At 33.0% G+C, this 26,579-nt stretch overlaps 1 protein-coding gene across 3 annotated transcripts in view; it reads left to right on the top strand.

Annotated features, from left to right (window-relative positions):
* VMP1 (vacuole membrane protein 1) overlaps nt 1–26,579 on the top strand; it is a 141,168-nt gene that overhangs the window by 46,715 nt on the left and 67,874 nt on the right. For all 3 annotated transcript variants that reach the window (XR_005023644.2, XM_036879898.2, XM_036879899.2), the window contains exons 3-6: nt 1,366–1,501; nt 2,537–2,627; nt 3,839–3,949; nt 25,149–25,316. Coding sequence is in view for 2 of the 3 variants with exons in the window: in XM_036879898.2 (XP_036735793.1) it covers nt 1,366–1,501; nt 2,537–2,627; nt 3,839–3,949; nt 25,149–25,316 (506 nt within the window). In the remaining variant the exon portion in view is untranslated. The remainder of the gene's footprint in view (nt 1–1,365; nt 1,502–2,536; nt 2,628–3,838; nt 3,950–25,148; nt 25,317–26,579) is intronic.

The raw sequence follows: 26,579 nt of genomic DNA, 5'->3' as shown, positions 1-26,579 counted from the left end.
GCCTAATCCTAATTTAGTGTTCCAGTAATGTACAAGAAGAGAAACTTGTGTCCTGATGAGTTAAGGCAGGGACATGGAACAAACATCCTGATTAACTTTTCTTGCCTGTGATGAAAAATGCCAAGATATAAACAGTATAGTAAGAACAGAAGAGACTCCGTCTTAAGGCTAAGATTCCATTTTAATAACCAGGGAGTGAGGAGATAAGATTCCTAACATAGTCTTTGGTAATCAGCCAACAACCTGTCTTAAGGCAGGGATAGCAGTCCTAAATGTTATGCTCCCAGTGCTTGAGGATAAATAGTATTTTAGAGAAGAACAGGATCAGTAAATTTGTTGTTTTAAGTTTATCTTACAGAATATCTAGAGAACTGATTTGTGGATGGTGACATGTCTCCCACTGGAGAGAGACATTATGAGACCACATGTCAAGCCTATGCCACCCCCACCCTGCCCTTTGCCCTGTTCTTGAAAGCCTTAAAAGACAGAATCCTAAGCCCTTAAGCATGCCTCCTCTCTGAGGTTGCCTGCACTCCCCTTTCTTCGAGGGTGTACTTTTTGCCTTAAATAAAGACTTCTCACTGCTCAACTTACTGCGTTTTGTCTGTGCACTCTTCCAGTAGTAAGCGTTACTTTGCTCTTTCATTCAATTTTCTAGACTTAAACGCTAGTCTTCTTTCTGTTCTACTCCAGACAAGTAGGGAGGGACTGCTGAGACAGGACTGTAGCTATATGATCATGCTCTGTAGTAACCTGCCTGAAAATCTCCTTTCTATGATTTTGGGAAGTTCTCAGGACATAGTCTACTCCATCCAGTGCTCTGCGGCTCCCCTCAAATCCTGGGGTCGTAGGGGCTTAGTCCCCACACCATGCATATTCAAGTGGATACTGGACCCAGGTGACCCTGGCTTTAGGAGTTGGCAAGGGATTTGTCCTATGCCGAGCAAGAGTTCAACAAGCTTCCCTTCCCTCCCTCTGTTCTTGTTCTCTGCCAGCTGCAAGGCAGCTGCCATTCACTACTACTCTCACTTTAATGAATTCCTTCCTTACCTACACTCATCTGACCTGCACGAGAATTCTTTCTCGTTCAGAATCAACAACTCTCCCCCGCCAGTCATTGAGGTTTCACCTCATGTGCAGGGAGAGACCTCCCCAGACTCAGCTACCCGACAACACTGACAATGAAATAATTGCAAAAACAATGTTAAGAATAGATCAGAAGCACCTAGCCCAGACTTGTCACAATGCAAATGACATGTTTTTAAGTTCGTATGCAGCCCTTCAGATGTGGGATGGAAACTAGGTGAATTTTGAAAATGATCGGGAAAGTGAGCATTCTGTTTTAATTTCTGCACTGTTTTTCAGACCCCTCTTCAGTGAATGAAAAGAAGAGGAGGGATCGAGAAGAAAGACAGAATATTGTACTGTGGAGACAGCCACTCATTACCTTGCAGTATTTTTCTCTGGAAATCCTAGTAATCTTGAAGGAATGGACCTCAAAGTAAATAGTCTTCTACTACCTTTTATATAAACCTTACTTACTGATTTTAGAAGTGTTCAGTAATCTCATACTCCCTGCTACCTACTCTATCAAAATGATCAATTAAAGATAGAGTATTACAGGAAGATATTTGTTTTCCTTTTAATAGTTTGAAGAAAAATTAGGGGAACATATTGCTATTTGCTCATTGAATAATTACAACTGTCCACTGTCTCTTGTTGAATCTTTTATGCAAAGGAGAACATTAAAAGTGAGATTTTTTTCTTCTGGCTTTACCTTCAGGAGAAATAAGGCCTGTGTACATCAGATAAAGATTGTTTAGTAGAACAAGGTTCAGGATACGTGGCACTTTTACTCATAGTTTGAACCAGTGAAAAAGGAACTCTGCCATGGAACTGTGCTCTCTTTAAATTTAATACTTGTAAGCCTGTTTCAGATACTATAAAGAGCAAGTTGAACTTTTACATGCCTTATCATTTTCAGCTTGACTTTCCAAGTTCTTATCTGTAATAGTACCTTACATTTTTATTGTACTTACAGTTTATAAAACATTTTGTAACATATTTCAGTTCATTTGATCCTTAAAACAACTCCATGAAGAAGGTAAAACAGGTATATAATTATTCTGATTTTTAAAACAGGAATCAGAATCAGATTGGTTAAGTGTCTTACTCATAAAAGTGCAGCAATAAGGACTCTGACCCAGGTCCTCCTCTGATTTGAAGGCCAATGCTCTTTTCCATTACATTATAATGCCTCTCCCAATTAGAAGTTAAGGTGTAAACACGATAAGTCTTTGGGTAAGGGAAGGCTATGATAGGGATTATTATAAGAAATTGGGTTTTATACCCATGTATCTTCCCTTAACCCCCTCCTGCATCAAAAGAGGCTATGGTGCTTAAGGACAAAAGAGCTCAGCTCTGAAGAACTAATGCTGTAGCTGAACTGAATAACCTAACTGCTTCAAGAAATTGTTCTGAGAGTAATGAATCCTGGAAATGAAACTGTGAAAATTTTTGTTTGTTTGTTTTTAAGATTATGGCATCGTCAAAGCATTGTGGTGTCTTTTTTACTGCTGCTTGCTGTTCTTATAGCTACGTATTATGTTGAAGGAGCACATCAACAGGTAAGAGGTTTAGGAACTCTTTCTATTTTTGTACCTTCTCTAATCCTGAACAGTTTCAAAATTGTGCGTTTCATAGAATTTCTACCCTCAACATTTTTAGACTTGGTTTTGTTTTTTTAATTTATTTCATAACTGGTATCTTAATGTCTCTTAAGGCCAAATATTAAAAATACTTTTCTGGTAGTTCATAGCAGCTCAGCACTTACATTTAGTCTATATCATTCCTTTTTCAAAAAACTTCCCTGACTGTGTTTAGTGAAAGCAGCATGAATCTTTTAATCACTATGAAAGTTTTCATATTTTCTATAACATACTCCTGTGATCCATCCAAACAGGCATATTCTTCCTAGATTGAAGGCTAGGCTTTTATATATATGAAAAGAGAAGTTCATTTGCATATAGGGTATAACTACAACGTAACCGGAGGGAAAATAGGACATTTTGTTAATGACTTTTATCAAAATAGCAAAACATTAATAATGTATTCTAGTAGGAAATTGTTCTAAAATGGTATTTCATATTTTAAAGCAGTTTACCTCTAATGTCAGAGAAGTTTTTATAGTTTTAAATGTATTTATTTTAAATATTTTAAAGAAATCTGCGTGTACTATCAAGAGTTTGCAGGGAACTGCTTAGATGAATTTACTTGCCAATATGAGAGTCTAGAATTTAAAATCTGGAATTCTTCCAACAAATACACATCCCAGGGGACTTCAGTTTGCTCTTGTAAGAAAAGCATCTTAGTCTTAAATATATAAAAATAATCTTATTCCTGTTCTTTACTTCGATGAACAAAAATGTATTCTATTCACAAATATTATATAAATAACTTCCCCTCCTAACCATCCACTGTATATTACCATGCTTTCTTAAATTTTTTTAACTTTTAAATATCTTAAAATTTTTGTTTTCATAGTTATCTTACTAGTAGTTTGCATTTCTCCTATAAATATCATCACACTAGTGGGACTTTAAAGGTTTAGAAACAAGAGTTTTATTCCAAGTAGATGAATTTTTTGCTATTTCTGCTATCACATAATACAGGAATTAGACTTCTTCAAGAGTTTTTTTTAATCTTAATACTTTCTTCCTATTAGAAATTTATTTTAGTCGGTTTGGTTTGTTTTGATTGTAGTTGATAAATACCACAGTTATTTTTAAGAATTCTGCTTTTGTTTTTTTTTTTTAACCTCATCCCTTTTGTTTTTCAGTATGTGCAACATATAGAGAAACAGATTCTTTTGTATGCCTACTGGATAGGCTTAGGGATTTTGTCTTCTGTTGGACTTGGAACAGGGCTGCACACCTTTCTGCTTTATCTGGTAAGAATAATTTTGAATGAGCAAGATTGACTGTTTTTTTTTTAAAAAAAAGTACACACTTCCAATGGTAAAATAATAAGTAACTGGGATGTAATGAATATAGTCAAGATATTGTAACAGCTTGGTATGGTGATAGCTGGTACCTAGAACTGTCATGTATATAAATGTTGAATCACTATGTTGTACACCTGAAACTAATGTAATGTAATACTGTGTGTCAACTACCTTTCAATAAAAAATAATTATCTACAAAAAAAAAAAAAGACTTTTTTTTTTAAATTAAGGTATCATGATATACAATCTTATGAAGGTTTCACTTGAGCAACATTGTGATTTCAACATTCACTCATATTATCAAGTCCCCCGACCCTACCCCACTGGAGTCATTGTCTGTCAGCATAGTAAGAAGCTATAGAGTCATTACTTGGAAAGAGACTATATTTTAATTGATGCTTTTACTTCAGAAGTTAAAATTCTAAGATTTTTAATTCATTATCTTTGTGTTTTATAAGCTTTCTGATCCTCAAATCAGTGTTTTAGATTGATTTAGAAATCTGTTTTGCTTTTTCTTTTGGGTTGATGATTTAAAAAGAGAAGGGGGAGAAAAACCTTTGGGCAAATGAGATTGTTTACTTACGTTAATTCATCTAGGAAATGTTTTTTTCCTCCAGATTTTGGAATAATTGTTCTCTTGCTTATGCGATTGTCATTTTAATAGTTGAAGTTACTTAAATTTACAAATTCCATGTAAGGCTTAGAATTAATTTTTGTTCAGTTTACTTTCTCTGTTAGCAAATGAGAAACATTGTCTCCTTTCACATCCTCATACACCATGTATATTTATGTTGTTATTCTTATTGAATGTATTTGATGAAGTATTATACATATGGAACTAAGTCTTTCTTAAACCCTTTTAAACCAAAATATAAAATGTACACCTCCTAAAAAATATTTTTGCTTAGTTAAAATTAGATAAAATTTTGGTTTTATCTTTCCTCCAAACATTGACAAATATCCTGAAATAATAGCAGAGCTAGGACTAGAGGGTAATGAGCAAGACATCCAGGGCACAGAATTTAAATAGGCTCTTTCAGGGTCCATGTAAGTGTGGGATTGATGAGTGGGTGTCTCATTAAATTTTGCACCCTGGATTCCTCCTTTATTTCCACTCTATTCCTGTTTCTGAGTAAGATATTGAAAACTTGTAGTGTTATCACTGCCAATAATAAACTGGGGTCCAGGGTGGATTAGGACACATTTTTCAGCATTAGGTAAATTTGATTATTGTTGGTTGTTTGTGAGTAGCATTGAGAATTATTTCAAATGCCCTAAAATTAAGTAACCAGATCTGCATTTTATGTGTATATAATTCTGGCTATACTGTGGGAGATAGATTGCAGATGGAGAGAGCAGGTAGGCTGTTAATGATAATCCTTCTGAAAGAGACAGGCTTCCATGGAGGAGGAAGGAAATATGGGGAAGAAGGGGTATTTACAAAAAATAATTTGCAAAGAGAAGTCACCCAGAATGAGGAAAAAAGATGGTATAAATCTTTAAATTTCAAAAGAATGGTTGGAGTGGTAGTGCCATTGAAATGAGAAAGGACAAATCTTAGAGAAATTTTATTGGTACAATCAAAAAGATGTCATTGTTTAGTATGGAAGAAGAAGGTGCCAAAGATAATTGTTGGTTTTTCACTTGAGTGAGTAGATGTTGGTACTCTTAACTGAATAGAAAACAGTGTGTGTTCACTTGTTTGTTCAGTATGTATCTGAAAAGAGAAATTTAAATAGTAATTGTAATTACGTTGCAAGGTAGATGAGATCTTTACCTGATTCTAGTGGTTTGCTGGTGCCTGTGGTTGGATGGAAAGGAACAGACACAGACACATGCCCACAGTTTCCCCTTTTTTCTTGTTTTGTTTAATTCTAATTGAGGTATATGGACATATAACAATTATATTGTTATACAGATGTACAGCATAATGATAGTTTCTCCTACTGTTAACATTTTGCCTTAGTGTTGTGCATTATTACAGTTGAGGAACAAATACTGATACATTATTAACTAGAGCCCATTGTTTAGTTTACATTAGTGTTCACTGTTAATAACAGAACAGTTGGTTTTGACAAATGTGTAATGTTATATATCCTCCACTGCAGTATCACACAGAATAGTTTCACTGCCCTGTAAGTACCCTGTGCTCCACCTATTTATTCTTACCCTCCTCCCCGCCAACCCACAAACCCTTAGCAACAAACACTGATCCTTTTACTGTCTCATTAAGTATTTGCTTTTCCAGAATAGTTTTTCCAGAATATTTTCCAGAATATAGTTGGAATTTTACAGTATGTATCTTTTTTGGTCAGTCTTCTTTCACTTAATAATATGCATATAAAGTTCTTCTATATCTTTTCATGGCTTGATACCTCATTTCTTTTTAATGCTGAATAATAATTTCATTTTCTGGAGGTACCACATAGTTTGTTTATTCACTTATTGAAGGATATCATGTTTGTTTCCAAGTTATGGCTATTATGAGTAAAGCTTCTATAAACATTCGTGTGCAAATTTTTGTTTATATAGAAGGTTTCAACTCATTTAGGTAAATACCTAGAGACATGATTCATGGATTGTGTGTATTAACTGCTGGTATATATAGGAGAGCAATTGACTTTGTAGACTAACTTGTATCCTGCAGCCTTGCTATTAATCACTTAATAGTTTTAGGGCTTTTTCATCAATTCTTTCTATGGAGATAATCATCTGCATAGGAAGACAGTTTCCTTTCTTACTTCTCAGTCTGTATATCCTTTCATTTCCTTCTCTTGTCTTACTGCTTCGGCTAGGTCTAGGTCTTCCAGTATGATCCTGAATAGCAAGGGTGAGAGAACATCCTGCCTTGTTCCCAGTCTCAGTGAGAAAGCCTTTAATTTCTTACCATTAAGTACCATGTTAACTGTTAAGTTTTGTGCAGATGTTCTTTATCAGTTTGATGCTCACGTCTGTTCCTAGTTTGCTGAAAATTTTATTATGAATTGTTGTTGATTTTGTCAAAAGAACACTCTTTTAGACAACAGTGATCAGAAATGAATGAAAGGCCAAGGTAGCAAACAAATTCAGTATGCAACATATTGCTTGGGAAGAAATATGTTAATGTTAAAAATATGTATAAAGAGAAACACAGTATATGCCCTGTCCATTTGACCAGATTATCTTTAGTTCTTTGATCTTTTCATTTAGACACAGGCTTCCCTTGTAGTATTCCTTAGGTGCACCAGGGAGAATGAAGAAAAGTGAGCATTGACAAAAAAAATAATTTTCAGAGGAGTCAAGCAAAAGAAACTACAAGATTTAATTGGTCTTTGTTTATTTTTCAACTGCCTTTTGGAATGGAAGTCAGATTTAGATTGCAAGAAGTTAACTACTACTGTTACTACTACTACTAATAATAACAAATATTATCATCATCATTGTCATCATAGTAATATTATGATGAAGCCAGTTCTGTTATTTTTTACCCATATTTGGTGTTCATTTTTGTGGTATCCATACCTGTGGGAAGACTTTGCATTCCCATCCTATTGAGCTCCAGCGGTGTGATTTGCTTTGACCAATGAATGTGTGCATCAGTGATCGGTGTTCCTCCCTGGCAAAAGCAGCAAGGCTTGTCATACTCTCTTGCACCCACCTACAGTTTCAGGATGGAGTCTGAGTCTCTGACTATGATGAACAGATTCCCTTTGCCAGCCTGCCATGGGTATGTAGAGTAAAGGAGAAATAAACTGTGTTGTTTTAAGCTACTGGGTTGAGTTGTTTTTTTATTATAGCCTGTCCTGCCTGACTGATAGACTAGCTAGCATTTATTGAATATTTACTATGTGATAGGCTCTGTGCTCAGAGCTTTACATGAATTCTTATCTATATAGTCTTCTCAGGATCCAAGTTAGTCAGTAACCCAATAGTGTAGCAAATGTATAGTAAAATATTTCATCAATAAATGTAGATTAGCCGCTTGTGAACTTTGGCAATTATAGAATAGAGAAAAATAGCCAGGAAACGAAAGCAAAGCAGAATCAAAGATTTAAAATTTTGATCTCTGTAATTATTTAAGAAGCTATTCTAAATAATCTCTGGTTAGATTTTTTAAACTTAACATTTTCTTGGTATTAGATGCTTAGCAGAGTTTAATCCTTTTAGATCACCACTCCTTTTGTTTTATATCTGCAGTGTGATTATGTTTGGAAAGTCCAAATTACACCTCCTTTCATTTATGAGCGTTTACGTAATCCTCACTTAGGGAGATGTGACGTTAACATTCACATGTTATACATGTTTGTGCTGATGAAACACAAACTTTTTCCACATACTCATATAAGTCCTCAGTCAAGAAAACAAATAACCAAGTTAGGAGAGTAGTGTAATCAGAAACATATCCCTCCTTTTGACAGAAATTTTCAACAAAATAGGTGAAAAAGAAACATAGTTTAGAGGAAAAAGGTTTATTTCATTCTTCATCATGGTTCCTTTTACTGGAAATCATTGCTTAAAAATGAAATAGGAAACTATTTCCTGAATAGGTAGAATTTCCCATTAGGTTTTTCCCTGTATGGAAGTTACCTCTTTTGGAAGTATCATTTAGTTAATTCTAACTCGTTGTACAGCTAAATGATATAAACTGTTTCTATATTTCCTAAAATATTAAGATACCTATAAAATGGGAAAGTCCTGATTTTTCAGTTTATCAATAAACAATTTCATTTATATTTTAAGATATAATTGAAAGTTATAACTTAATTCAGATGTCCTGGAAGTCCTCATCATTTTAAAAATTAGAAGAATAGTTGTTTGCCCACATTAAATTTAATGATGGTCAACACGGAAAACTGACTGGTTTGAGCTACCATCAAATTTTGTAAATTGATTTGAGAATCGTGAAAATCTTGTAAGTTGCAGAGAACAGACATCTAGCCACAAAGGAAAAGTTAGATACTTTTTATACAGGAGTAGTGATTGCAACCAGAGCATAAGAGATGAGGGAAAACTGAATGGATTCCTTTTCAAGGTCAAGGAGAGTTAGTTGGGCTTCTAGATTAGTTGGTTTGTTCTGTTGATTTTAATGGTCAGCAGATGGGTTTCATGAGGTCTGCTAATGTCCTGAAACACTAGACATATTATTATGTGTCTTTGCAAATATGCACCTTTCTGGCAAAAAGGACCTATTGTATTAGATTCTCCAAAGACTAACCCATGAAAGATTAAGAATAAGAACCATTCTTCTAGATTTTTTTCCTAAATAGTGTATGTATATTTGGCTGCCACTAGGTGGCATTGTTAATATAACCACTATGCTGTACTGTATTTGCAGATTCTATTCTGAATCAATTATGAAATCCTCAAATAGTTCTACTAGATTAAAAAAATATTCTATTACTTATCTGTATTTATGCCTATGTAATACCAGGTAATGCTTATAAGTGAAATAAGATTTCTTAATAGTTTTCCACATTCATTAATTAGTTTAAGAGTTATCAGCCTTTCCATTATGATGTATGTAGTTACATGTAGGACATACTCCCATGGCTTGCCCAGTTTCAGATATAATACCATAATTTTATCCTTTTCTTTAATATTCAAGAATATGCAAGTGATGGAAGGTGATTTTGTTATGGGACTAAAATCTTTCATTCCCATGATGGTAGGTAATAGGATATATTCAGAGTCAAACAGCTGAATAAGAATGCCTGGTCAAATATTACTGTGATATTTGTGATACTGTGATATTTGTCAAATACATGTGATATCTGGCACATTTCTTAACTTTTAAACCTCAGTTTGTTCAACTTTAAGTGGAAATAATAATAATAGTACCTATCTCATAAGGCTGTTTCAAGGATTAAATGAAATAATAGATATATACCTTTCAGCTCAGTGGCTAATATATACAAGGTCCTCAATAAATGGTATCTGCTGTTATTTATAATTGTCATTATTCTTACTCTGGTTTTATTTTTAGAAAGCAGTGATTTTCAATTTAAATACTTTGGCTATTCTTAAGAAATCATAAGCAACATTTCCCACAATTGATTTTACTTTAGCAGTATGTCATAGCATACTGAAAACTGCCGATCGTTGTGGCATTTTCAGTGATGATAAATTAGGCAATTCGAATCAACTCTCTCATAAAACTATCTTTAAAAAGTTGATAAAATTTAAAAACATGTGTTTAAAGACATCATAGAGGTAAAAAGAGAGCAAAGAATTACAAGACCAACATTTAGATTAAAGAAGAAACCCAAAAAGGTGAGACTGGCCAAGGATATGCCCTGATAAACCCACAGGTTTTGGATTGCACCCCTAAGGGGCCATGCTGTAAACATAAGGATTAACTAGATATAAATTGGCCCTTTTGGGGACTGAAGCTCAGGCTTAAATCTTATCATCGTAGGCTTCATATTAACTCTTTTATTTTTTCACAAATAAGTCCAACACTCAATGAAAAATTACCAGGTGTCTGAAGAGAAAAGATAATTTAATCAACACAAAGAAATAATAGAAACAAGCCCACAGGAGATCCATTTAGTGAAGTTATTAGGCTTTAATGTATTTTAATCCATAATAAGAATGTTCAAGGGAATAAAAAACAAGCTTGAGTATTTTGCCAGAGAATTGGAAACTATAAGGAGAGCCAAATGGAAATTCTAGGATTGAAAAAACATAGTAACTGAAATTAAGAACTCAATTAATGGACTTTGAGTAATTACAACTAAGAGAGTACTAATAAATATTAGTATTCCTCTGTAAAATAGGCCAGAGGAAAAATGTCCAGAACAAAAAGGAGAGATTGAGAAAAAGAGATACTGTTTTCAAAGAAACTCCAGTAATACTGATTTCTTGCTGTCACTGATTTTGTTGAGAATTCAGCTGATAGTGAAATGGTAGCTTTAAAGGGCTAAAAGAAAATTATTACCAACAGAAGATTCAGTGCTCAAAGTGTCACATGAACAGGGTAAATTAAAGATATTTTTAGAACTATAACAGAAACAGTTTTTCACTAGCAAACATGTTCTGAAGAAATACTAAAAGGTATTCTTTGAACAGAAGAAAAGTAATTCTAGATTGGAGCTCAGAGATTGGGGAACATATTAAGAGTAGGAAAAGGGTAAATATATGTGTAAAATTAATATTGACATTAAAAGCAGTAATGGTGATGTCTTGAGAGATTTAAAATGTATGGAGAAAATTAAAATACATGGTCTACAAATCACATGTGGAGTAACAAATTAAATTATTCTAAGGTCATTGCACTGCCCTGGAAAAGATAAGATTAATTTATACAAGATTTAAATAAATACAGATTTATATTATAATTTCTAGGTTAAGCAATTTAACAACATGTAGCTATCTAGCTAATAAGGGGAAATAAAAATTGAATAATTTTTTTAAAGCCAAGGCAAAAGAGAGCAAGAAAGGAGACAAAAAGATCATAGAACAAGCAAGATAAGTAGTAAGCATCTATAGTAGATTTAAATCCAAATATATCAATAATTATATAAATGTGAATGGAACAAATGTTCTTCCAGTTGTCCAAATAAGTGGAAAAAAATACTCAACTATTTTCTATACATAATCTACATACTTAAAAAATGAATACACAGAAAGATAGTAAAAAGATGGAAAAAAGATGAGTCATTCAATGTCAACCAAGAAAAAGCTTATATGACTATATTGACATCAAAATAGAGTACAAGGCAAGAAGTGTTAGTAGATGGAATGTGTCCATTATTAATAAAAGATTTATTCACCAGGAAGATATAACAGTTCTAAATTTGTATTTATCTAATAATATATACTCAGCATATAAAGAGCAAAATGTGGCAGAACTACAAAAAGAAGAGGATAACTTCCACAAACTTGGAGAATTAATAGGGGTGTATAGCATAGTTATTGAATACAAGGTCAGCATATACAAAACAATTATATTTCTATATACTGTAATAACATTTAAGGTATGACATTTTGTACAAGGCACCATTTATAGTAGCTTTTAAAAAAAATAATAAAAGCAAAAATCTAGGAATAAATCTAATAAAAGATGTGCTTGGCCTCTACATAAAATTGTAAAATATTGGAAACTGAAAGATCTAGGTAAAAGAAGGGATATATCGTGTTCATGGATTGGAAGACACAATATTGTAAGGCTTTTAGTTCCTCCCACTTTTATCTACAGAATTAGTACATTATCAGTCAAAATCCGAATAGGTATTTTTGTGGAAACTGACAAGCTGATTGAAAAAATTGTTTGTTATAGTAAGTCCCAATAGGATATGTCCCTCTTTTGTGTTTATTTTTTGATCTGGACAGAAGATACCTGTGTCTGTAATAATTCATTAAGATGTATGCATTATGTACTTTTTTATATCTCCTATATGTAAATAAATTTTCTAGTACATATACTCTTTTGCTTTAGAATTTTGTAGTCATTTTTGCTTAAGTACATCTGGATAATAACTGCTGTAGTTATTTTAAATTGGCATCTAACTACTTCCTAAAATTGGAAATGTTACATTTAGATAATTCATTTTTTGAGACTTTCTCGAACCAGGACTAAGAACAAATGAGTTGTCTTACATATTCTAAAAAAATTGAGTCCTTTCATAAATCATCACTGTGGTAATTCATTGCAGTTCACTTCAAAAAGCTTGAACATTTACTCTGTGCAAAGCACTCTGAAATAATATGTGAATTACAAAAGGAATTAGAAATATAGAGCAGAATATATATATATTGTATAGGTAACTATACTGCCGGGCATTGTGATAAGTACTATCATAGTGACATACATAAATTGTTATGAAACCCCTAAAATAGGGAGGAATTCTTTTGGAGGAGGAAGTAGGAAAAGTTTATGAATTTGGGTTTGCTGAGGGAAAGGCAGTTGATACACAGATATGAAAGTAAACTATTCTGGAAATGGAAAGAAGACCCATGAGGGAAAATAGGTTGGTATCAAATTGTAGATGAAAGTTAGGCTAGGGAGTTTAGGTTTTATATGTCACAAAGAGTTATTCAAACAACATTAACACACATGTTTTAGAAAGAACATAATTTTGGCAGCATTGTGGAGGGTATATATGGTACAGAAGCAACTGAAAGTAAGAAGTCCAGTTAGGTTAAAAGGCAGGTGGGAGACAATAATTACCTGCTGTAGAGCAGTAACAATAAGAAAGGTTTCACATTTTGGGAATTGGATAGTGCGTGGGAGTGCAAGTAGCTGAAATAATAAAAACTGCAGTAAAATAAGAGCTTTACTTCCAAAGTATAAGCTCTTTGAGGGCAGGGATTTTTTTTTGTACTTTGCTTACTGTCATATTCCAAGTATGTAGAACAGTATCTGGTACATACTAGGTCCTCATAAACATGTTGAATAAATTAATGTAAAATAAAATCTTTGGAAAATCCTATAGAGGTGTGAGGGGTAGGAAGAATAATTGGACTTCTTTTATTGGTAAAATAGTTTACCTCCAATTTCTGAGTATTTTTTTGTGACTGCTGATGAAAAATGACCCAATCTATGTAGAGCTTTTTCTTATTTTGCATGATAATTTTGTATTGAACATCAGTAATCCTCCTTTTTATTTCCCCAGCAAATAAAACTGCATCTACTCCTTGCATTAAAAATGACATTTTAATAAGGGCATCCTCTGCATTGTTTACTTAAATTTAGATAAGCAACAGGCACAGTGAAGGCTTAAAATGTGATTCTTAGTTTTTTATTTAGTGTATATAACATACTTATGATCTCTGGTATATCTATAGTAAGATAGGTTGTTTTTTTATTTAAGGAAAGAATCTTAAATAAAAAATTAGAAATTAAATAACGTCTGTAAACTGTTTCTTCTTTTGATTTTATTTCTGATGCAGGCATCTTTGTTGCTTTGATGTCTAAGAAATGAGCAAATTTTGTCTGGCAGGTAGTACAAGTTACTGATTTCATTCATTTACTTTATTCATGTTTTTTATAAATAGATCAGATGCAAAAAAGCTTCTGTGGCTGACAGATTTGTCTAAGAGTGCACCTTCTAAACACTCTTCTCTTGGATATTAATTTCCAGAAATTCATTAACAAAACAAACGTATTTTAATCTTATCAAGCATGTAACAGTTTCCTTTCAGAAGATCTGGAACATGAGTGATCCAGGAATGCTTATTTACTAGTGGAAATTGTGCCCAGAGTAAACATAGTAAGTTAATGAAGGGAACATCACTGCTGTTAACCTCTTTAATGCATCTAGACAGCACAGGGGTCAACATTTTTTCTGTAAAGAGCCAGGTATTTTAGGCTTTGCCAGCCATACAGTCTCTTTCAGCTTCCTCAGGTCTGTCATTGTTATGAGAAAACATCCAAGGGCAGTGTGTAAAGGAATAAATGTGACTGTCTATCAACCTTTATTCACAAAAGCAGGTGGCAGGCTGGATTTGATCTGCAGGCTGTAGTTTTCTAACCCTTGCTCTAACTCATGGGACAACAGTAAATATACTAGAAGAAACATATTGAGCTTGGGAACCCTAGTGAGCTAGCCACCTTCTAAAGATTTTTATGTGACATGTGCATTTGGTTCATCCATTTGCCAAAAAAGGATTATAATTTCTCTCTTCTGGATCATAATGTTAGCCTTAACATGATGTTTTAGAAGAGAGGATAGTTGTACAAGTGTTTGAGTACTCTAGAAACCATTAAGGGGGAAAAAAACCCAACTTTTTATGAAGAGAAATGTGGAAGAATTTGTTCCAAATGAGCTGCCTAGTGACAGCAGGTTTAATTCTAATTTCTTGTTTTAACCATTGATGTGTGCAATTATTGAATACCAGTTTTTACAACGTTGCAGTCATTTTGAGAAACAATTTATGGATAAGTTTAGATTGTTATAAACTTTGGAAGAAGTGATGGGGTTATTTCAGTAGCCACCTTAGAATTACTTCCCATTACTAGAAAAATGTTATTCATTATTCTGTAAACAATCAAGTTAACAAAAACAGGAACTTTGATAGTGAGAAATGTATCTCAGACACGCTCCTCATATGCACATACATTATTATTCATCAAGTTACAAGACAAACAGATGATTAAAGAGCTATTTGTAAACACTGTGCCATTAAGGATTTATAAAGCCTGTTCTATTTAACAATAACAGCGAATAAGTCCTTGGGCAAGAATTTTTTAAGCCCCAAATAATGCAACATGAACAGTTTTTTACACTAGGTGGAGCACTTTCCTGGAGAAAGGTTTAATAAGCCCTATATTCCTTTCAAATAAGCCGAACTCCTAGACAAAGAACTCTATGGGAACAAAACCTTTCAACAATCATTTTATAATTTTAAAAAGCTCACAAATATTGAGCTATAAATAGAAGGATGAATATATTTTACAGGTAACTTTTATCTTTGGCATATATTTTAACCAGTGAATTCCCTTATCTTTGGGGTCCAGATAGGAGGGATTTTCACATGTTGAAAGCATTAGAGTTGTCCTATCTAGATGCAGTTGGGATGTAGAAAAGTTTTGGAACTATTCAATTACATTGTAGAATAGATCAGGTTTTATTAGAAGCTATAACATCAAGGTATTATCATCTGAATGGTATTTATGAGTCTTTTGTTTAATATGACCATTTTAATAGAAAAAATATTTGGCTCTTTGCTATAAAAAATACAAAGAAAATTAGTTGCAAGGTATTTGCCCTTGTGTAAGATTCAGAGGCTTGTTTCTACTTTAAAGTTTAAATTACTTCATCACTAAAATGTGCAGTAAAAATTGTACATTTAAAAAAATCTGACATTTGATTGCTATTGAATATTTATAGAACACCTGTAAACAGCACCATGTTTACTTTAATGCACAAATAATTGATAGGACACTATTATAAAGGTATTTTTTCATCAAACATAGACATTTCTTACATTTTTTGGCTATTTGATAACTAAAGTAAATGTCACTTGGAAAACCGCATGGATATGGATTGAAATGAAGTAGAGAAGTAGAGAAATATTACAGTAATTGTTTAATGCCTTGAGGTGGAATATTAAAAAATTGTTATGGAGCCTCTTTACTTTTTTCCTGCTTGTCTTGTAATTATTGCTTCATTGCTCACCTGTTTGTCCCTCTGTAAGAAAAAAAAGAAAGAAATTGCCAGAAGTAAGATTCTGATGTGACTTGATAATTGCTATGTATAGGTATAATGACTCTGGCTATAAGCATGCAGTGACTCAGGGCTTTTGCGGGAAGACCAACAGGCTCTTCTTCGAAAAGATCTGTTTGCCCTTTTTTTTGATGAGGGCATGACCAGCTCTTCTCCCTGTCTTTCCCCAAGGAATGACTCATGTATTAACTCTTGTGAACACCACCACATCAAAAGAAGAAATCAAGGTCTCCAGAATATAGGGGGTATGCTGTACAGACTGGATAACTTCCTGCCCTTAAGTCATTATTTATTATTCTGCGCTTAAATGACAGCTGAAAAGATTCAGTTTAGTTGAAATCTGTTCTGTTGGGGATATATTTTAAGCAATTTATAATAACCTTTTTAAGCTCTTGCTCTAAATATGTAGTCCATTTCTCCTAAATACTTAAATCAACTTTATGATGAAAAGTTGCTTAGGTTTTGAGAAGAAAAATGAAGCATATCTTTATTTATGGATTGATTTAATACAATAAAAATGACTTCAGAGATATATATATATGTTTTTTTGTTTTTGTAAACAATTTTATAGTCACAACACTTTTACTGTATATTCTCATATAGTGTTGCCCTGTTACCTGGGTTGTGCGGGCATTATCTTCATTATTATTGCTAGACTTTTCAGCAAATGAGGAATAGGAGATAGAAGTCTGATTACATCTAGTAAGTTGTAAACTAAAACTCACATTAATGCCCAGAGTATTGCTTTTTGACATACTGTACTACATTTTATAGAGAGTGAGCAGAGGCTTAATTTGTAAACTTGGAACCTTTCACAAAAGGAATATAAATTCTAGTTAATTTGTGTCCTTTTGTCCATTTGGAATCAGCAGTTTTATGCTCTAGCCTTCTAGAATTGTTTGCTGTACCTCATAACCTTAGGTAAGTTGTTTTCTGACTATGATGAGGAAGGCAACAATTAAGAGAATTTAGGAGTAGAATTCCTGTTTGCAAAGGCATTTCTAAAGTTCCCTAAAAGTTGGACTTAAAGAAAACAAAGGTTTTGCAAGTCATTGCAGACAACCATTTGTCATCTCCTTTCATTTATTTATCATCCAGATATTCCTAATGAATCACATTCCAGACTAACCACTGACTCCTTTTGTTCCTTAGCAAAGGAGTGTAGCAAACAAATGTTTTCCCAGTGAATCAGCACAGGATTCTTGATTTTATTACCTTTGCCCTAAACTTTCCAGACAAAGCTAATTGGAAATTTTGCCTTTGGGATCTCACTTGACTTCTGTGTATGGATGATGGATTAGGCTACGAATTGACATTACAGATGTTGTACAAACAACTCCAGTCTTTAGGAATGTTTTATAAATTCTGAGGGAGCTGTTTAGGATGGAAGAATGTCTGTCTGCTCATCTTCCTTACAAACGCTCATATTTATATTGTACTCTTTATGCAATATTATATTCTCCATTTTGGTTGATAAAGAGGTTTGGTTTAATTATAAATTAGGCTCATAATTAATTAATATGTCCATTTTAGGTTTTTACTTTTTAAAAAATATATTTGAAAGAAAGAGCCCCCAAGTAAATCTAACAGTAAAGCTCAAAATCAGAGAACTTTTTTTTTTTAAAACAATGCATGCACATACTAGTTTGTCATTTTATTGATAGAATCCTTTTCAGGGATTAAGGTATGAATATCCCACACCTTCCTTACAATGACTGTAATTTGTGTTGTGGCACCAGGATTTCTTTCTCAGGGCGTATAGAGGTTATTATCAGGGTCCTACTTAGAACTTCTCTTCAGTACCAGATTAGGATATCTCTGTGTGGTATAAATTGAGGAATGATCGTTTCATTTCTTTATGAAAATTATTTTTTCTTTTTATTGAAATATAGTTGGATATGCAATATTGGTTTCAGGTATACAACATGGTGATTCAACAATTACATTACTAAATGCTTACCTTGATAAGTGTAGTTACCATCTGTTATACCAAGATACTACAATATTTTTTACTATACTCTTCTGCGCTTTCATCCCCATGACTTATTTTATTTTGTAGTTGGAAATTTGTTCCTCTTTATCCTAGAATATTTTTTAATTCTAAATACTCTTATTTAGAACTTAATTAGTAGTGTATTACTATTCTTGAAGCTAGAATAAAAATTCCATAGAATTCTGTTATTTTTTTTTCAATCATTAAACCTTCCTTTTTACACTGCTCATGAAAGAATATAGATTGTAGGAATTAATTTATAAAATTTATCTAAAAAAATTTTTTGGGGTTAAAATACTTTTTCCACAAATACCTATATATGCTCTTATTAGACTTTTGACACCCTCTGATCTAACTATGGTTTTTCTCTTACCCAGACATACTCTTGCCTGGCTGAGTAGTACATCATTTATCCTGGACAAGGCAAAATTATTCCATTATCAAAACTTTGGAAAATATAATGTAATACAGCTCATGAGACTAGATATATGAGACTTTGAAATGAAGCAAAACCAGATGTCCAATATGTCACAAACAACTGAGCAATCTTGACTTGACTTCACTTAGAATGACTATACTGAATTACCAGAAACAACAAAAACCTCAAACTTGCCACTCTAATGAAAATACAACTTTTCATTATAACCATAAAGTTTAACTTACTTATCATAAGTAATTCATAAGTACTTATAAGTATCCAATGCAGTAATTAGGAACTCTCAAGAGTTACATGTACAGTTAATGAATGTTAGTTACTTGTGACCTGGTCACTAACTAGGGAATTTATAGAGCTTCCTGTGCTGGGGAGTAACAGTCTGGGCTGTGTATAACTATTTGGCTTCTTTTGATTACATAGATTAAAGGACACTGGCCCTAACTATAAAGATTAACCTTTAAGGACTTTCATTTGCCACTTTTCCTTAAGAAGTACTCCTTGTATTGACCTTTAATTTGCCACATGACACATTCTTTGAAATGTGTTGAGAATTGTTTTATACCACACCATATGATCTGTCTTGATGAATGTTCCATGTGTATTGGAAAAGAATATGTATTTGGCTGTTGTTGGGTGGAGTGTTTCATATTGTTCAAGTCTTCTGTATCCATACTAGTTGTCATTTTATTTGTTCTATCAACTGATAAGAGAAGGGTATTGAAATTTCCTACTATAATTGTGGATTTGTTTATTTCATCTTTCAGTTCTGTCAGTTTTTGCTTTATGTATTCTGATGCTGTTATTAGATGCCTGCATATTTAGGATTGTTCCATCTCCCTAAAAATTAGCCCTTTTGTCATTATTTAATGTCCTTATTCATCTCTAATAATTTTCCCTATCTGAAGTTTACTTTATGTGAACTTAATATAGCCACTCCATCATTTTTATTATTTTTAAATGGTTCTTTTTTCATCCCTTTACTTTTGTTTTTTGGGGTTTGATTTTAAAATGGGTTTCTTACAGACAGCATGTACATAAAGTCATGTATATGTATGTGAGCTCTTGCTTTTTAATAGTCTGACATTCTGTCTTTCATTTATATGTTTGATCCATTTACAACTGATGTAGTTTTCAGTATGGTTGGGTTTAACTCTACCCTCAAACTATTTATCCCACCTATTTTTTATTTTTCATTGCCTACCTTTTTTTTGGGATTGAGCATTTTTTTTAGTATATATAATGTAACCACCTTACAATAGTGTGCTCCATTTTCTCCCTTCTGCTGTTGTCATATTTTACTTCTAAATATGTCATAGTTTTTGCTTTAAACAATAATTTTTTTAAAGAAATTTTTAAATGAGGAAATATCTTCTGTATTTCCAGTGCTCTTCACTCCTTTGTGTGCATTAAAGTTTCCATGTCTAGCATTCTATTTCTATCTAAGAATTTTAATATTTATTTTAGTGCTGATCTACTAGAACAAATTCTTTTGGCTTTTGTCTGTCTAAAATGTTTTTATTTCATCTATATTTTTTACGTATATTTTCCCTAGATTCAGGAATGACAGAGTTGTTTTCCTTTTAGCACTTTAGAGAAGTAATTCCATTACTTTTTGGTTTGCATAATTTGTGGTAAGTCATCTGTGTTCTCTTTGGATAATTCGTTTTTTTTTATCTCCTCTGATTGCTTTTAAGATTTTCTTGTTATTACTGTCCTAGCAATTTGATTATATTGTGATTATAGTTTTTCAGCAATTTGATTATGTGTGTTTTGTTTTCTTTGTATTAATCCTGACTGAGGTTTGGTGAGTTTCTTAGATCTGTGAGTTGATGGATTGGTATTTTTCATCAAATGTTGAAATTTTTGGCCACTATTTCTTTAAGTATTTTTGTGCCCATACTTCTCCTCCTCCCCACCTTTTCTTCTCTTAATGGAATTCTAATAGGATGTAGATTTAAACTAGTTGGTATTATTCCACAGGTTACTGAGGTCCATTTCTTTCATAACCTTTACTCTGTGTCCTTTAGTTTGGATACTTTCCATTGCCCTATCTTCAAGTTCTCTAATATTTTCTTCTACAGTGTCTAATCAGTTGATAACACAATTAATTTTTCTAATCAGGTATTATATTTTCAGCTCTAGAAGTTCCAATTTATTATACTTAACATTTCTTTCCTCATTGTGTTTGTCTTCCTTTAAATCAGAGATCAGCATTTTTTTTCTGTAAAAGGAAATAGAGTAAATATTTTAGACTTTGTAGGTCATAGAGTCTCTGTTAGAGCTATTCAGTTTTGTCATTGAAGCACAGAATTAGCCAGAGATGATATGTAAATGAATGCACATGGCTCTATTCCTTGAAACTTTCTTTTTAAAACTGGTAGTGGGCCAAATTTGGTCCATGGGTTGAAGTTTGCCAGCTGCTGCTTTAAATTCTTAAATATATTTATGGTCACTTTTTCCTCATATTTCTGACATTTCTGGGTCTGTTTCTATTGACTAATGTTTCTTCTACTTATGGATCACATTTTTCTGCTTCGTAGATTTAGATATTTCTTATTGGATGCTGGACATGTGGTTAATACCACATTGTTGTTGGTATTTACAGATTTAATTGTTGAGTTTACAGATTTTGTCTTTCTTTGTAGAGCATCCATTTTTTGTTTTGGTGGGCAGTTAAGTTACCTGTGGATCAGTCTTATCTGTTTAAGACTTTTGAAAAGGCCTGTTATGGCCTGTTTAGAGTAGCTTTTACTCTAGGCTCTTTCCAAGGTCTTCCCTGAATATTAAGTTACTCCACTTTAGCGGGTTGAAGCTCAAGTGCTTCCTAGACCTGTATGAATTCTAGGAAGTGTTTAGCTTACAACTCCCTCTTAGTGGTTCTTTTTGCACTATTTGTACTTTGACTGGTTTCATGAAATTTCACTCTAGCATATAGTGCAACTTTGTACACCAGAGTCTCAAGGGGACCTCCTGACATATTTCTAAAGTTCTTTCTTTGCACAGCTCACCCTTCACTAGTATTCTGTCCCACAACTCCTCAGCCTTCCTGCACCCTGATTTCCTTCTCAACTCAAGAAAAGTACCAAGCTTTGCTTGGGCTCTTCCTCTTTGGACCACAGATTTTGCTGTGTACATGTGGTGTCTCTACAAGTGAAAAACCAGAGTCATAGGGTTTCCTCATTTGTATCCCTCTTCTCAACAGTCAGAAGTCATATGCTGCCTGTGGTACAATGTCTGAAAAAAATTGTTCCATGTATTTTGTCAAGTTTTCTACTTGTTTACTTTAGGAGTGAAAGTCTAATACCAATTACTTCATAATTTAAGGCAGAAAACTGTCAGCCAAAGGCCATGATCTCAAGCCCATACATATCAATATATACATATGTCCATGAGAGCTAGAACCTCTGCTCAGTATATTGTAATTTATATTTTATGTTGTTTCTGCCCAGATAGACTTTTGTTATTATAGCTGTTTGTCTTTATCCCTTGTTTTCTTCATATAGTACAGTTAAAATGTGATTCTTTCATATTTGATACATTGTAGTGGGCTTGTACATTTTAGAAAATAGACTTAAAGGTGTCTTGAGTATATGTAACTTTTAAACTTCTTTAATCAAAATGATTGTTATATTATTTTTGTGTTTGGATTTTTCATGTAAATTAATATTTATTGCAGTCAAGTCAGTTATATTTATGAGCTTGTGAGGTTCCCTATCAGTTAAAATAGTTTAAGCTAAATGTCATGGTAAAGGTAAAACATGCTCTTGAGAATGAACAAAAGACAAGAAGCTGAGTTATTTGTGTTCATTTTGCTGGGAACCACCACATCTGCCTCTAAGGCTAAGTAATCATGACTTATTAATGCGGTTATGGAAAGTATATATCAGTTTAGTTGTGTGAATGAACCCTCCTTTCTTTATAGAGAAAAATTCTCATCAGATTACGGAAAATTTCCTTTTTTAGAATCACTTAAAATTAAAACTATGTATAAGTCTTTTATCTTGTTGGATATTGTGTTTAATCTGTTGGGGTACACATTTTATCTATATTTCTGGCATAGAAATATAATTTTTTCCTTCCTCTATTTTCCAGAAATCTCATTATTTAAGCATCCAATGCAGTTCAGATTTGTTCACTTAGAGTTCATTTTTAAAGTTGAAGAGTAGACTGTTCCTGCAACCTAAAGGAGACAGTTGTGTGGGGATATTGTGGACAAACTCTTGAATTTCTTGTTTTACTTAACTGGCATCACGTTTCCTTTTTGTGTTTTCAAACAGTAAAGGTTGAGGTTAAAGGGGTTTTTTTTTGTTTTAATTACATCTGACACTTAGCTGTAAGTGTACAGTGAGAAATTTTTCACTAATTGTTTAGTTATTCCGAATTCCACAAACTTTCAAACTTGGGGTGGGTGTGTGGAGAGTTGGTAAAATAGCAAAATAATTGTTTTTTTCCCCCAACTTTGAAAACCCTTACACACATAATATTCAAAGAAACAATTGTAGATTTCATGGATAATCAAACTTTTTTAAAAACCCTGAGTACTCAAAAACATTCCTTGTTTAAACATTCTATAAATATTTTTAAAACTTATGTATTACTATTTATGGATCTCTATGAATTAAAACTGAAGAAAAAGAGGAACTAACTAAAAATTCACCTAGATATTTTTTGGTTCAGAAAACCTAATAACTGATTTATTGCTAAATTTAGAACTTCATTTTTTTAAGATTTTATGTGAACACAAAATGCCTGTTGCATTTAGAGGAAAATGTGACTTAGATTTATGATATCTTTCCTTTCATATTACCATGCAACAAAAAAAAACTTGTTTTTTATTGCCTTTCATCTTGATAGCAGTTCTTTAATGTTTTATTTTCATCACTGCATGTTATGCACTTCGTCTTTGAGCCACAAATTCTTTTGCTATGTGATTTTTAAAAACTGTCGTATATACACAGACCACTTACTCGTGTGTGTGTGTGTGTGTGTGTGTGTCTTTATTCACAGATGTAGTATTTTTCTTCATTACAGCTAGAGGCTAGTACTGTACTTTTTGAGGGCTTGTTGTATGCCCAGCAGTTTTAATCTGAGTGCTTTATATGAACTAATTTAGACCTCACAATATTCCCAGTGTGTCAGTCCTGAGGGTATTTTACATTCCCATTTATAGATGAGGAAAGCAAGATTCAAAAAGTAAGTGGCAGAGGCCTGAACCTGAACCAGAAGAACATCTAGCTCTGGAACTTACGTTAGTGGCCATAATGCTATAAACGTTGTCTACAGTATGCTTTAAAGTAAATACTTACACTATGGATATTAGAGCAGCATGTTAAGGATGTCCAACTTTTAGACTTTACAGCTCATGAGAATTTGGAAGATTAGCATTAGATTTTATTGATGTATTTGCTTATATTTGGGGCTTTTGAATTTTGGAGCTGGGTAAAATCATAAGATGTGTCTAATTGTTTTGCCTTGCAGAAGAGTAAACTGAGGCCCATAAAGTTTAAGTGACTTGTCCAAAGCCACGAATTTTCTGACCTTTAATTTACTTTTCTTGCAATGTTTCCTAATCCTAGCTTATTAGAACCTAACCTATTTGAAACTATAAGGAATTTGTTTAAAACATAGGGGTTCCCACCTGCACCTATTAAATCAATCTATGCTTAGGAAATGCTTAGGGGGCCCAGGAATTAATTATTTTTAAACAAACTCCCTAGTAAATTCTAACACAGACACCTCACCTTGGCATACATGTGCATTTGGGAACTGTTATGTTTAAGCCTTTATCACACATTGAAATAATAATTCATTTTAATGTATATGATTTTCATTAATTTGTCATACCTCAAAATAAAGGTTCAAAACAGCACAAAAGCTTCCTTAGAAAAAAAATTCCTGTAAAAGAAAAACTCACTGATACTGGTTCCACAGTTTTATTTTTGTTTTAACATCTCAGTGGGAAAGATGCGTGAGGTAGTTACTTCACCAGTTCTTTTTTTTTTTTTCATCAGCTCTTTTTAAGGGACAAAAAACAGTATTCTTAAGTTAGGGCACAGGAAGTTTTTATCACAGGGGATAGTCTTACAAATGAGAAATGTGGACAAGTAAAATCAGAATCAAGCCAGAAATCATATGATTCAAGGAGCTGGTGTTGGGGAAAGGAGACTGACGGGGAAAGGAGACTGACTACGAAAGGGCACAAGGGAACTTTTTTCAGTGATGGAAATGTTCTATATTTTGATTGGTTGTGGTTATATAATTGAATATATTTGTCAAAAGTGATTGAACTATAGACCTGAAAAAAAATGACTCTTACCATATGCAAATTATACCTCAATAAATCTGAGTTTTAAAAAAATTTTTAATCAAGCCAGGAAGAGATTCTGGGAAGGATTATTTTTGTAAATTATCAACTGCATTTTGAAATATTTAGCTAGATAGATTCTAGTTGTTTAAAAGTTAAGATATTTCTATTAACATATAGTGATTAAGATACTGTTAAAATAATGTATATTGGTAACTGTTTTCAGTACTATTTCTCATCAGAGGTTTTTCCTATTTGTTTTATAGGGTCCACATATAGCTTCAGTTACATTAGCTGCTTATGAATGCAATTCAGTTAATTTCCCTGAACCACCCTACCCTGATCAGATTATTTGTCCAGATGAAGAGGACATTGAAGGAGCCATTTCTTTGTGGAGCATCATCTCAAAAGTTAGGATTGAGGCCTGTATGTGGGTAAGATTTCCATTCTCGTATTTGTCTAAAATTAAGCTATCTTGATACTTTGTTGTACCTCACTGAAATTGAATCCAAACATATATCTCCATACCAAATCAGTAGCTAATTAATTCATAAAGTCACCAGCTGCCTACTTCCAAGTAAAACAAACCTCTTAGAGCGTCTCCTATTTGTGAGTGACACTCAGATGGAAGGCATGAAGCAGTAGGTACGATGAAGCAGTTAATGCGGAGTAGACAACAGCAGGGAGGAGGAACATAGATGATGTATCTGTACCACTTTGTAAGATTTTGCCCATGTTTATATACTTGGTAAACATATAACAAGTGTTTATATACAATCCCAGATTGGTAAAGTTTATATGTCTCTCTCCTAGATTATAATAACTCTGTGTTTATTCTTAGAGGGCTCATTTCATTTTCTGAGTTGTTACTTTATTGAAGTAAAATCAGGTGTTTCTTAATAAACCAAACTTTATTGTAGCAGAGGCACCAGACTATATGACTGTATATGCTGATCTTATTTTCACTTGCACCAATTATCCTTTCTATGGTTTGCTTAAGTATATTTTGAGGAAGTTTTTGGATTACATGTTCAATGGCAGGTGTATTTTAGTCCACACAGTATTATTTTATTTTATTTTCTCTATATACCTACGTTCATTCAGCTGTCACTGAGAAATAGTTCATTTTCTAAAGACTTCCTGTTACCATTTGAATTATTTTAAAATTCATTATTTGGATTCATTGAGTTATATGTTCCCTGTAACTTTTCCCTAACAGTTTCTTACAAGATAAAAAATGAGGAACAGGTCACTTAAAAATCTTACCTAAAATGAACATGAATACCATGCCCAGAGAAGAGACATAGTTTTCAAACACATTGAAGTGTTAGCAACTATGTTGTGTTTTGAAAGAATTATAAGGGAAATGCCATACATTGAACTTGTTGAATATGAAAGACAGGAAAAATTGTCATGTTTCCTGTTTCTCTTTTATAAACACTGGAAAACGGAGTCATTGTACTAGTTGCATATGTTTTATAAATTTGACTACATTAGTCTTTTGATGAAATATTATTATGAAAATAACAAGATACTTGAAACATGTTAGAAAAGGACTATGTATATAGACTTTGGTTTTCTATTTTTCTTTTGTTCTTTCAAAAGTGATTTACATGGCTGGATTAACACTAATGCCAACAAAGAAAAACTTCCATCCCAGCTGGCAGTGATAACTGCCTCCTCCAAATTCCCTTAGT

Source organism: Manis pentadactyla, chromosome 4 (assembly GCF_030020395.1).
Source record: "Manis pentadactyla isolate mManPen7 chromosome 4, mManPen7.hap1, whole genome shotgun sequence".
NCBI lineage: Eukaryota > Metazoa > Chordata > Mammalia > Pholidota > Manidae > Manis > Manis pentadactyla.
This window is presented reverse-complemented; position numbering and strand designations above follow the sequence as displayed.